General features: G+C 41.6%; 1 protein-coding gene across 2 annotated transcripts; it reads right to left on the bottom strand.

Annotated features, from left to right (window-relative positions):
• Positions 1-27: 27 nt before the first annotated feature.
• On the bottom strand, positions 28-8,061 carry echdc2 (enoyl CoA hydratase domain containing 2). 2 transcript variants are annotated; one of them, XM_039811386.1, is made up of 12 exons: positions 7,663-8,061; positions 6,265-6,332; positions 6,021-6,108; positions 5,838-5,924; positions 5,619-5,711; positions 3,275-3,331; positions 3,108-3,170; positions 2,751-2,875; positions 830-880; positions 712-759; positions 376-532; positions 28-195 (listed from the first exon to the last, which is right to left on the bottom strand). In XM_039811386.1, the coding sequence occupies exons 1-11, from the start codon at positions 7,892-7,894 to the stop codon at positions 455-457; spliced, it is 990 nt and encodes a 329-aa protein (XP_039667320.1). In that variant the 5' UTR covers positions 7,895-8,061; the 3' UTR covers positions 28-195; positions 376-454. The 2 variants fall into 2 exon arrangements, with proteins under 2 accessions (XP_039667320.1, XP_039667321.1); XM_039811387.1 differs by lacking the exons at positions 5,619-5,711; positions 5,838-5,924 and having other exon boundaries at positions 7,663-8,060.
• Between the last annotated feature and the right edge of the window lie 5,989 nt (positions 8,062-14,050).

Here is a 14,050-nt window from a genome sequence, read left to right as displayed (position 1 = left end):
ATGACACTTGTTGCCTTTTTTTTTATTTTTTTATTCCAAATATAAGATTCACAAGTTTAATAATAACCAGCATACTTTTGTGCCATAGTTTTAATCAATGTCTCATCCTGAATGTCACAAAAGGAAACACAACTCATCCTGACCCTAACTAAATGTATTGATACTGGCTGGGACACACACACACACACACACACACACACACACACACACACACACACACACACACACACACACACACACACACACACACACACACACACACACACACACACACACACACACACACACACACACACACACACACACACACACACACACACACACACACACACACACACACACACACACACACACACACACACACACACACACACAGTGTTAATTGTCTATCAGACACGAGGTTATGGAGAGAGTGTGTGTCCGTGAGAGAGAAATCCAACAGTGCAAAAGAGTTTTATTCCCCAGTGTACCGCGGGGGTCTCTTCTCTAAGAAGGCAGCCATTCCCTCCTGTCTGTCCCGTGTGGGGATGACCTGAAGACACAGTAAGGGTTACAGCAGAGTGGCTGCAGACAGCCCCCAGAGGGTTTCACAAACATCAGACAGCGAGCGTCAAAGCTGAACCCAACTTCTGACTCACTCAATCTGACTCAACAATCACGTGCAAAAGGTACAGTATTTTCAAAACATGAAATAAGCACTGGCTGTCTTACCCGAGCGTAACACATCCTCTCTATTGCCATTGCTGAGCTCATGTCAACCTGGAAGAGACAGACTTCAGTCACTACCATCCCTGATGTATAAAGATAAAATCTATGAATCACAATGTACCTCAATGCCTCGGTTTATTGCCTCTTTTGCCAGCCGCACAGCGATAGGAGCCTGGGCCACAAATGAAAACGTTAAGACTCTGATGGTATCAATAATACACCATTATACTGACTGTTACAGCCATCACCGTGAAAGTAAAAACATACCCAGCACAAAAATAGAGGAATAACCAAGACATGAAGAACAAATTCAACATATTTAAAAGGGGATTCCTTTTACACTGCATTTATTTTAAATAAGTGCTGTGCGATGGATCAAATTTATGCCGCTAAGAAGAGTGGGTGAGTATTCTATATATACAGTTGTGTTCAAAATAATAGTGTGATTTAAAAAAGTGAATAACGTTCAAAATCCTTTGAATAGCTTTCCATAATATCATGCATTGGGAGCACTGCACATTCAATTCTAAATCAAAACATGACCAAAATTGATCAAGTCTGTGTTATACCTTTACAGAAAGTGAAGAAAAAGGAATATTAGGCTGTTCAAAAAAAAATAGCAGTATTTGCATTTTTCTTTACAAACTCAAACATTTACTGTATAAACTGAAAAATGTCTCAAGGGGTTGCTTTACTTTGAATCACTGCACTAATATTTAGTTGCATAACCATTATTTCTGAGAACTCCATTACACTCCACTCCATAACATCAATCTTGTTCATCTGGAACCAAGACTTTGCTCGCTTACTGGTGTGTTTGGGGTCATTGTCTTGTTGAAAGACCCATTTCGAAGGCATTTCCTCTTCAGCATAAGGCAACATGACCTCTTCAAGTATTTTGATGTATTGAAAGTGATCCATGATCCCTGGTATGCGATAAATAAGCCAAACACCACAGTATGAGAAACATCCCCATAACATGATTTTTGCCCCACCATGCTTTACTGTCTTCACAGTACTGTGGCTTGAATTCAGTACATGGGGGTCGTCGGACAAACTGTCTGTGGCCCCAAGACCCAAAAAGAACAATTTTGCTCTCATCAGTCCACAGAATTCTCCTTTGGCCAGTCAACGTGTCCTTTGGCAAATTTCAACCTATTCAGTACATGTCTTTTTTTCAGCAATGGGACTTTGCGGGGGCTTCTAGCTGATAGCTTTGCTTCACATAGCCTTCTTCTGATCCTAACAGTACTCACAGGTAACTTTAAGTCTTCTTTGATTTTCCTGGAGCTGATCATTGGTTGAGCCTTTGCCATTTTGGCTATTCTTCGATCCATTCGAATGGTAGTTGACCGTTATTTCCCACGTTGTTCAGGTTTTGGATGCCATTTCAAGGCATTTGAAATCACATGCACAAAATTTGCTTCCTTCCTTCCTTCCTTCCTTCCTTAAATATGGGCCATAACTGAAGCTTGTGTCTTCACAGAATCAATCACCTCACTAAGTGAACACAACACTGCTATTATTTTGAACATGCCCCTTTCAATTACAGATTAAATTACACAGAATGAGCAGCATGCATGTCATGACTGTTGGGTCTGTTGGTTTTCTATGACTCTACAACACTTACTAGTAAATTATTTGCCATGTAGAAATATCACTTCTACCAAAAAAAATTATTTATGAGGTTAGTGATGTTGGACTGCTATTATTCTGAACACAACTGTGTGTGTGTGCACGCAGTGCTATTTGTGGTCCATTTCTCTACTCGACTGCCACTCTGGCCCAACTACGGGCATCTGAACTGGAGTGAAAGAAATATGGAGCGACAGAAGCCTGGAGAGAGGGAGGAATGAATGGAGGGGGAGAAAACACAAGGAAGAGAGAAAGGCTGAATGCAAGGAGTCAGAGGAGATGGGTGGATGAAAAGAGAGAGAAGCAGGGAGGAGGAGGTGAGAGAGCAGGTACCTGCCTGGAGGAGGAGGAGGAAGAGGAGGGATGCATCAGTATCTGAGTGAAAAAGTGTGTGTTTGTTTGCTAACCTGTGGCAGTATCTCTCTGGCCAGGCTGAATGCCTCTCTGTAGGCAGCGTCTCCTGTCTGGTTCTGTTCTACAGCTCTATTTACAAGCCCCATCTCCAGAGCTGTCTGACCTCCCACACGCTTACCTGATAACAGACACACACACACACACACACACACACACACACACACACACACACACACACACACACACACACACACACACACACACACACACACACACACACACACACACACACACACACACACACACACACACACACACACACACACACACAAACACACACAAAGAGAGAGTGTGATACACGATAAGCATCCTGTGTGTACAGCAACATGTCAGTGCTCCTGTAACACCACCTGTGAAGATGAGCTCTTTGGCCAGAGTGATGCCGACCATCCGCGGCAGCCGCTGACTGCCCCCTGCAGAAAAAAACACTTCCAGGTCAACTTCTCACAGCTGCTTTGTCTCTACTTAAACATTCAGTTTTTTGCAATGTCATTTTTGTGGCCTCTTTTTGTCTTACCCGCCCCTGGAAGCAGCCCCCGTGTCGTCTCAATCAGACCCATCTGTGCAGAATAGGCTGAAACAGACACACACAAACACACAAACACACACACACACACACACACACACACACACACACACACACACACACACACACACACACACACACACAGAGGACAGTTGAAGGTCTGTGCTGCTGAGTGCCATTAAGATGGCGAGGGCGTAAAGTCTGACTGATGCCTCTGTCAGAGCAACAGATGCAAACACCTGCTCACATAGCTCATTAGCGCTTAGCCAATCACCGAGCTGCCACAACCGATTTAACCAATCACATGTAAATTCAGCTCCATGAACAGCTGGGCAGATGTGTCTGGCCTCACCAGCTATCATTAGAGCCTGAGCGTTTATCGGTGTTTTAAGCCCCCAACGTCTCTAGGATTAGGCAATGGTTAGGGTTAGGGTTAGGGTTAGGTGCCTTGAAGTCAACGGTCGCAGCGCTGCCTGGAAGGAGAAGTTGGGGGCTTAGAACACCATCGAGCTCCCTGAGCTCAGCAGCCGATCATTAATACTGGGTGAACAGGAACAACAACACGCTTTGTTTTTAGCATGACTGACCGCTATGGGTTTTATTTTTAAATAGTTCAAAAGCTTAACCCCTTAACATCCAGTTTTACCTTTTATTTTCCCTGAAGTAGCTTTAGGTAGGTACAAATCATCCTTTTCCACAGCTTGCCAGTATCATATACAGTATATTCTGTACAGGCTTGTTCCAGCTCTTAATACAATATGTGATCTTTACACTAATTAAATTATATGAATTTGGAAGACTTTCATGCCTGGACTACTCTATATGTCTTGTGCATAATTGTATACACATTCCCTCACTATTAAGCATTTGGACTATCAAGAGTTTGAAATGACTGACCACTGCTTGTTTAGAAACACTGAGTTTTCTAACCAAAGGAAATCTTGTAAATCTCCAAAATTGGAGTTGATATGTTTACCTAATAGTAGTCTCGCATTGCCAGACCTTCCTCCACAGCGCTGCAAAGGAGGGTCTGGCTAGTCCACACAACATTCTGGGATAGGAGAAAAACGTGCTCTGGTTTATTGTCATTTCTTTAAACCAATCGTCTTGGGCGGCGTGAAATCGTCTTGGGCGGCGTGAAACGTGTACGTAGGGAGGCGAGCTCTGGAATTAAAATGGCCGTCGAGTGTGTGATTTTACTCAAAAAAAGGCTGGATATAATTTGATTGTCGGTTCTAGCTCGGAGGATGTTTCCCGATTCGATTGACAATAAAGACTAACCCAATAGTAACAATTAGGGCTTGAATTTTTTTTCTAATTATTTTAATTACCGATATCATTTAATCCAGAGCTCGACCAATAAAGGATTTCTAAGGCCGATATCGATACAAATATTTGGTGATTTGAAAATCCGATATTCCGATATATCGGCCGATATATATTTAAGAAAAAAAATAATCCAGAAACGCTTAACAAAACATAAATAGATATACATAAACATGACTTATTTGTAGTTATTTATGAGTCCTCACTCAAATAATATGATAATGCAGTTTAATAAGTTTGTTTTATTGTCACAACAGAACAGAGGAACATCAAAATATATTAAAGTTCTGATAAATAAAATGTATAAAAATACAAACTTAAGATATAAAACTTAAAGGGTTAAACACGACTGTTGCCAACAGGGACGTTGTACATCGCCCTCTGGTGGACAAACTATGCAACGCCACCACTCATAACATGGTTAAAGGGTGTTTTGTCTGTTTTTATTTTATTTTTAAAATATTCATTTATCGGCCATTATAAATGCCGATACCGATAGTTTTGAAAATGCCTAATATCGATAATATCGGCCCGCCGATATATCGGTCTGGCTCTAATTTAATCTGATGGTTATTTTTCCTATTAATCGATTATTATCAATTATTGGTTTGTCAATAAAATGGCAAAACATTTAATAAAAGGCTGAGATAGAAGATTCTGTCCTGACCCTTTATAACCAAGTAATGCCTACTCGTGACCCATCGTCACAGGTCTATAGAGCTGGGAGAACTTCGAACCACCTTTTAATTCAAAGTATTTCACAATACTGTAAGATCCACTGCTCTAATCTACGCTGATGGTGTGAGGGAGTTGTCGATCTAGAAAAATGCCCTGTTGGGACTCAACCACTGATCGGATATGACTGGACCGGTGAAAGCTGTGAAGAGAACAGGACATCCCCTTTTATACACAATCAACATCCCCTGAAGGGAGGAAAGAAGTACTCAAGCTGATGATGCAGACTCATCCAGTTCAGAGGTGATGGGCGAAGGTTCAGGAGGTCACTCACCAGCGGTGCGGAGATCACAGGCCAAGGCCAGCTCCAGACCGCCTCCCAGGGCAACGCCGTCCATCGCCGCGATGGTCGGCATGGGCAACGATGCTGCCAGGGCATTGCAATGAACAGAGGAGGATTCAACAAATGCATATCCATAATGTGCACTCTCAGGGCCTGACTATTGGGAGATAACCGCTCACTGTCAACATGGCAACAGGCTCCCTTTCTTACCTATCTGAGTCATGAGGGAACGCAGGCCGTGAACAAACAGATCAGACTGACGGTGGTTCATCTGAGCTCTCTCTTTCAGGTCTGCACCTTTGATAACGCACACACCATCGCATATCAATAAGACCGGCTTTGATCCCAAATTTAGAGGCATGTCCGGTTTCAGACGCTCCAAACAACACTTACCTGCACAGAAGACCCCCGGCACTAAACTCCTGAAGACAACCACATGAGCTGCCGAGTCATTGGACAGAGTGAACACCAGCTCCCTCATCTGCACACACGGGACACAGTGCCTCAGTCAGTGTGAGTGGGTGAGTGAGTGAGTGAGTGAGTGAGTGAGTGAGTGAGTGAGTGACTGAGTGAGTGAGTGAGTGAGTGAGTGAGTGAGTGAGTGAGTGAGTGAGTGGCGATGTACATGTCTGCTCACCTGTGACACAAACATATGGCCCAGAGCGTTTTTTGCCTTGTGTCGGCACATCAACACCTCTACTATCCCTGAGAAAGAGAGAGCAACAGGAGGGAGACAGAGAGAGAGGGCAGCAACTTATGGTTTATTTTCATCGTTTTTAATCGATTGACTGTTTTCGAATGCCAAAACTGTGGGTTCATCAACTATTGGTGTAAGCAATCTTCATGTCAAGTCAATACAGTCAAGTCAGTACGGAAGCCTATTGCTGTCAGGGAAATAAATAAATAAAGAGTACAATTTCCAATTTTAATTTAAAGAAAAAAAAGTGCATATGATTAGGACTTAAAAAGATGCAATTATAACTGATTAAATTAGTAAAACATTGTTCATAATTGTTAATAATCAATTGACAGCAAAATAATGGGGAATTTTGATAAGCGATGAATAATAATTAGATCCTCTCTGTCTAAACTTAAAACAAAAAGTTAGGAAATTTGTGTTTGGTGGATTATTTCTCTGTGGTAACAATGCTTTTTGGCAATAGATGTTATACCGTTGGAAAGCCTGTTTAGTTCCCTTTCAAATGGTGCCCCATTTGTAAGGAACATGCATTTGTGGGATGAGCAGCAGCACATAGTATGCGGGTTGCGCTCATGAAAAATTTGTCAAAACTTCTCTGCCAATGCCAACAGCTTATTCTGCCACTGACTACTTTTTGTTTTAAGTTTATATTGTAAATGATTGAATATCTTTGGGGTTTGGGGAAGGATCTGGGGTTCTAGGAAATTGATGTGAGCAAGATACTGTATGTTTTTACTATTTTCTGACAATTAATACACTCATTGAGAACATAGTCAGAAGATGAATTAATAACATAAAAATCATTTTTAGTTGCATACCTTTTTGAAGAAAGAAAAATGACTTAACTCATCCACTCATATTAGATCATTTTGCATACATTTCATGTTTCATGTATTTATTTAGGTACTTGGCAAGAATGGGCTTCCATAAAGTCATAGCATATCCAAGAAATGTTCTGTTTTGATAGTGGTTTTCAGCTCAGAAAAGAAACTCGACTTACTCCACTAACTTCCACTTCATGGGAGAAAAACAAACTGGTCTTTCCAATTCTTCCTACAGGACTTCCCTAGAGAATTAAACCAAGTTCCCTCAATAACACCCGCCATTTTAATAATTTCCATAAATACCAGCACTTGTGTGAATATAACCTGTTCTTCTTCAGCAAGTAAGCAAGTCTAATATTTGTGCAGTTCAGCATGCAGGAGATACAGCCTTTACTGTAGCCTCAGGTGGATGGCCGAACCGCTGAAAGGTGTCTGTCAAACACTAAATGCGTATGTTTACAGAAGGGCGAGTTTGTCGGTGTGAATTCGAACAATGTACAATGACCATTACCGTTGTCTTCCCCCTCTAGCCGCTTTATATCCACCTCTAACGTCACCGGACCTGCCGCCGTGTGCTGCCTGCGGCTGTACACCGTCAGAGGGCGACCGCCACCGGGCAGCAGTCGCGATCCGTTCCGGGGGATGCAATGGGAAGTTCGGCCATGAGTTTCCCGAAGAATCACTCCCAGCCACCGCCTCGATAAGCACATGGGCTCTGCCAGTCTGCGAAGGAGAGTTGCCATGCTGGTTGTTCAATCTCTGTTTATTAGTTTTTTTTAGAAGCAGGAAGAGATGCAGGATATTTGGTGCAGGTTTCTTCCTGTAAGAGGAGGGACTTGGCTGTTCCTGACCTTCCTTTCAAAGCAGCAGTGCCAACAGGTTGACACAAGGCAGTGCACCACACCACAGAGCTGAAACATGACGTTGTTCTGTCAATTTATAATCCACGCCTGAAATGTTGAAGTGACTTTGGTGTCAGGATTTTTCACACTACCTGATACCAGTCACTATTTCACTCAGCATAGTCTCGCATTGCCAGACCTTCCTCAGCATGACTGAAAGTGAACATCATTTTGTAATTGTGAAAGTTTGTTGTTTGTTACATCATCAGTCCACACACACACACACACACACACACACACACACACACACACACACACACACACACACACACACTGTTCTTCAGTCTTGTCTCTGGAGTGTCCAGTCTTTGGCCAGACAAAGCGAATTGTTGAGGTAAGGTTTTCCGTCAGGCTGCCCATGTCTAGTCTGACCATGCATTATTTAGAATGTCTTTACAGGTTATGCAATTACACAGTGAGACAGTAGCTCTGACTCTGATGGCACAACATTCTGAGCTGAGAGAGCCAGGCCCCTCTGTGTGTGTGTGTGTGTGTGTGTGTGTGTGTGCGCGCGCGCATATCCAAGGTGCGTGTGGTCCAGACATTATTATAGAAATTGACAATTTATGAAATATAACAAAGTTATTTTAGCATTCAGAAACATCAGATTACATTTGCATCGATCAGATTACTTCCCTTCTGCCACAGCGAGCACATTTTCATCGCTGTCCGGCTTTGTTTATTCTTCCTAATTGACATGGATGCAAGTGACTGGGCAGTGAATCATATTAATATCTGTTATATAAATGTACAGTAGACTAAGAGTTGAGTGTAAGTGGCTGTGGTGTGCTGCAGGGTGTTGGGTCAGGAGGGTGGGCATGCAGGGTCAAGTGGGTAAAGTAAACCTGAAACTATAACCACAACTCAACAGAAACACACTAATCACACATATTTGTTACCCACATAGATTTGACCATTGCTCAAAGACAGATTGGATGAAACAGAAAGCAAGAGACCGCAAGAGATGTGTTAAATGTGAATGTTAAACCTGACGAGGTAATTTGAGAGGTAAAGAGAGATCATTCAGATTTGCGTTAGTCTGCAGATTCTGTTGCAGGGAAGTGAAATGTCACCTGATGGATTTCTAAGGTTCTGCTTTGGAGGCCAACAGGCTGCTTAGATTTGACGTCTGGCAGGCGTGTGTATTGCTCTTCTCATGTGTACGTGCCTTGAGATGGAAATCTGATGATGGATGTTTTTTGAGTGACAGAAACTGAACCTGATGGCTTGGGACGAACAAAACCAGTCTGTCCCCAGACAAGACACGCATAAATGGCACACACCACAGCAGGAACTCTGAGACACACAGAAGATGGGGTTCGCCTTTAATCATCAACATGACAAAGGAGAAGAGTTGTTTAGTCCAGTTTGTTTCAGTGAGTTTGCCCTATAGCATCATTCCCTGGCTTCCACTGGACAGATACACACCCTCCCTCTGCCAACAGACATCAGGGCTCGACATTAAGGCTTGTCCGCTTGTCCAGGACAAGTGGATTTTTTGTGGGGCAAGTGGAAGAGAAATTTACTTGCCCCACTGGACAAGTTAAAACTCAAACAAAATAAAATGCCATGTTACTTCACGTTATGTGCCACTCATAACGTCTATGTTACCGATTTGAAACGATAAATTTTTTCCCCCGCAATCCCGGGCAGCGGACCCAGCGGTAGCCGGTCAACGGGCCGCAAACATTAGACCCAGCCCGCTGTTCAGCTCGTTCTCTGTAAGCAATGCAGCATGAAAGCACGGCGAACCTGCCGGTGTTAGTTAGCTAATGTTAGCTTGCTAACTCCGCCTTAACGTTACCTCCTCGCAACATCGTTGACAGAAAACGAGAGACCCGGTGCTAATACGGCACCGGTGCCTTAACGACCGTTATCTACCGGACCGAATTGCAACGCGGATTTCGGTGCCACTGAAATGCCTGCGCTTCTCTCTGATGCTCCGAAAACTGACGTTAGAGGCAACCTAAACATCGCCGCATGTCACGCTAGTTAACGCTACACTTGGCAGCAGGTAACGTTAGCCTACCGTTAACTAGCAGCTGGAGTAAACACGGTTATAGTGCTGACAGCTAAACGGTGTAAGTTTGTCTGTCTGTATTTCACTGGAGAGGAACGTATGACAGTGTGCAGCTGCTGTTGTCGGAAAAACACAGATGTTGTGTTCACTTGCATTCAAAGTTTTTGTAAAATATCCTTTTCCCATCCAGTGGCCTTTTTTGTCGTTTAACAGGAACTTACTGATGAAATAAGTTATTGTTATAAGTTATTGTTGTTACATTTTTAATAAATCATTTAATTTTGCCTTAGCAATAAACAGGCCGTTCTATAATGTTGTTTTTTTTGTGCTCCTTTTTGAAAAAAATAAAAAATAATATGCGGATTAAATATCAGGTAATAATCAACTGTAAAGTAGCTACACCTTTTAAAGGATCCCTTCGGTAAATCAGCCTCTGCTGGGTAGAAATTAGTGAAATTGTATAAAAAAAAAGTTAACACCAATATTTAGTGGCAAAATCCATTGTTATGTCTACAAAATTATTTTAGATATAGTATAAGTTTAAGTCACCACTACCTCTGGTCAAAATATTGACTTAATATCTCAGAATTAGGGCTGGGCGATATGGCCTAAAATATATTTTCTCCTTAACACCCATATCGATATGGCGATATGGGTGTTAAGGAGAAAATCGATTTTTCATTTAAACAAATCCACATTCGAGTTAATCGATAAAATTGATTTATCGCCCAGCCCTACTCAGAATATAAACTAAGAATCTCAAAGTAATGACAAAATGTAAAATATTTACTTAGAATCTCAATATATTGGCTTAGTATCTCAATATATTTATTTTATCTCAAAATATTGACTTAGCATCTCAATATATTGACTTATCTCAAAATAGTGACTTAGTATCTCAATATATTGACTTATCTCAAAATATTGACTTAGTATCTCAATATATTGACTTAATATGTCAAAATATTGGTTCAGTATCTCAATATATTGATTTAGTAACTCAGAATATTGACTAAGAATCTCAAACCAAGGAGAACATTTGAAATATTCACTTACAATCTCAATAAATTGACTCAACATCTCAAAGTATCGACTTAGTATCTCAATATATTGACTTAGTAACTTAGAATATTGACTAGGAATCTGAAAGTAATGACAAACTTTAAAATATTGACTTAGAATCTCAATATATAAACGTCTTGTTGCTCCTCTGCTCCCTTTGCTTGCCAGTGCAGTCACCACTCATGTCTTTTCACTATGGGCTGATTTCTTCATTACCAGCTCACAGTTGTCAGTGACAGACTACTGTAGTCCAAAAGACATGAACTCGCCCCACTATCATTTTCCAGCAAATGGTTCCTCTCCTCCCATCAGAAGCTGGAGGTGACGTGAGCAGGAGACAGAGTGTAGAGTGCCGCGGCCTCATCAAAGCCGGGGTTAAGTTTGGGCCTGGTGACGGGGGCGCAAGGCTGGGCATGAGTCAGAGGGAGTGAGTGGCATCCTGTTACCGGAGCTGTCTGTCATGAGCAAGACAGCACAGTGATGTGCTCAGGGCACATACAGCGTGTTTGACCTTTGTGTCTGAAATTTTATCACACAGACATACTGTAACACTAACGGATAAAGTAGTTTTCTGTCTTAAGCTCCATTCCACATTCATGAACTTGTGCTCTTGCCGACAGCAATACATAAGATATGGGCTCTGAAAAAGGAGTGAAAAAGATCTGTCATCTGTAGATGCTGGCTGTAATACTGTAAAAACGCGGCCCGCTTGGAAGGAACCAGTGAAATGCCTCCTTGCCGCCCGTTGCGCGTACCGCAGTTACTTGTAACCATCCACCCTGCTAAACAGGCAAAGAAAAGAAAGACGGAAGCTGGAAAAGCGGTGACTAAAAAGGTTGCAGAAACAGCTAGGTAGGGCTGGGTACCGAACGTCGATACTTTTATGGTATCGAAAAAAATACTCCAATCCTATGAGTATCGAAAAATGATTTATCTTTCGGTGCCAAATTTCGGTTCCTCGGTTATCTGTCCTCTCTGCATATTGACACAGAGCGGAGCTCCGACCGACACACACACACACACGGAGAGGTGTGGACGGAGTAAACTGTCTGCAGTTTTGTTGAAGTCACAGAGAGTCACGGTTGGTTTCAAGTGTGGTTACAGTTTTTCATAACTTCACGCGGACAGCGTTTAATGCAATATGATATTAATGGCGAGCCGAAAGCGGTCACTGTGCTGTTGATGTTACACTTCCTCTTACTAGACAAACAGCCACAACGGTGGTTTCTCTGACTGATGACTGACGGGCTGAGCTTGCAAAGCAAGGCACTTTTATTAATGTTACTCTGACTGAGCAGTTTTACCAGATATTTTAAATTTTTATAACTGTTTTGATTCACAATTAAGGTGGAAAATAAAAGCTTTGTCTTTAATGTATTTTTGTTGATGTTGAAATGGATTTTAAAACATATGGTATCGAAAAAAGTATCGTTAGGAACCGGCATCGAAACTGAGGTATCGAAATTGGCACTGGATCGAAAGATTTTGAACGATACCCAGCCCTAGGTAGGAGTGAGAAGTCCTTTTTTATTTGTTCCCTTTTTCTCCTGTTTTGTGATTAGAAGCTTAGGTTAGAGCCATTTACCATTTGTTTTGGTGTAGGTAAGTTTAGTTTGCCTTCAGAATTGTTTTGTTTTGTTGTATTGGGGCCTCATCTCCGAAATAAATAGAAACTGCTACTAAATTTTTGTTGCACCTGTTATGTTGCATCTGGTTAACCCCTAGACATCAAGTCGTAACAGTAGGCACCAACCCTTCTACCATCATGAAGGAGCACAGGCAAAGGGGTGAGAGCCCTTTGTCTTGTGCAGAAAACATGCCTTCTATTACCAGGCAGCAAGTACAAAGGGGTGAGAGCCCTTCCTCTTCATCCTCTGAGGGGTGAGAGCCCTTTGTGTTCCTCTTCTGAAGATGACCAGCATTCTACCACGAGGAAGCAGCAAGAAAACAGGGCTGAGAGCCGGAAAGGAAAAAAAAAAAAAAAAAAAAAAAAAAAAAAAAAAAAAAAAAAAAAAAAAAAAAAAAAAAAAAAAAAAAAAAAAAAAAAAAAAAAAAAAAAAAAAAAAAAAAAAAAAAAAAAAAAAAAAAAAAAAAAAAAAAAAAAAAAAAAAAAAAAAAAAAAAAAAAAAAAAAAAAAAAAAAAAAAAAAAAAAAAAAAAAAAAAAAAAAAAAAAAAAAAAAAAAAAAAAAAAAAAAAAAAAAAAAAAAAAAAAAAAAAAAAAAAAAAAAAAAAAAAAAAAAAAAAAAAAAAAAAAAAAAAAAAAACTTCCTCTTCATCTTCTGAAGTAATTGCTGTGTGTGTGTGTTTGTACTTGCAGTTTCAAAACGGCAGTATACAAACGAGAAATCATCGAGAAAATGTTTAGATCCATTTTTGGACTAAAATTCTTCGAAGAAGAGTCCATATCTCCTGAAGACCGAGGAGTGAGAGACCTTCGTCTCCTGAGGACCTCAAACCCTCCCACCATCTTGAGGGAGCACGGACGAAGGGGTGAGAGACCTTCGTCTAGTGGAGGCACCAACCCTTCTACCATCATGAAGGAGCGCAGGCGAAAGGGTGAGAGCCCTTCCTCTTCATCCTCTGAAGACAAGCAGCCTTCTACTCCAAGGCGGCAGCAAGCATGGAGGGGTGAGAGCCCTTCGTCTTCATGTTTGTATACTCACTTGCTGGTGAGGATGGCAGGGAACATAGCTTGGTGAGCCTCGCTAAGTTGTGATAAAATAGCGGAATCCCACGCAATCCAGCGACCCACTGTCACACCTTCCTTGCTACCTGCCTGCCTTGGTACACGGCCCGCAGCACAGGACCTCTGCCAGCATGGTGTACCAGCTGGAAACGTCGCAGATGTGGTGTACCTAAAGTACAGCTAGAGGGAAAAAAATCAAATAAAGGCCAAAGCTTTTTTCTTGCATGT

The sequence above is a fragment of the Perca fluviatilis genome, chromosome 9, assembly GCF_010015445.1.
Source record: "Perca fluviatilis chromosome 9, GENO_Pfluv_1.0, whole genome shotgun sequence".
NCBI classification, from domain to species: Eukaryota; Metazoa; Chordata; class Actinopteri; order Perciformes; family Percidae; genus Perca; species Perca fluviatilis.
Note: the sequence above shows the minus strand (reverse complement) of the source record. Positions and strands in the feature narration are given on the sequence as shown.

Coding starts and splice junctions, on each gene's coding strand:
- echdc2 (XM_039811386.1), bottom strand. CDS start 7,894: ATGGCAACTCTCCTTCGCAGACTGGCAGAGCCCATGTGCTTATCGAGG. Junction 6,333..7,662: donor GCTAGAGGGGGAAGACAACG/GTAATGGTCATT, acceptor TCTCTTTCTCAG/GGATAGTAGAGGTGTTGATG. Junction 5,925..6,020: donor GCCGGGGGTCTTCTGTGCAG/GTAAGTGTTGTT, acceptor GCGTTATCAAAG/GTGCAGACCTGAAAGAGAGA.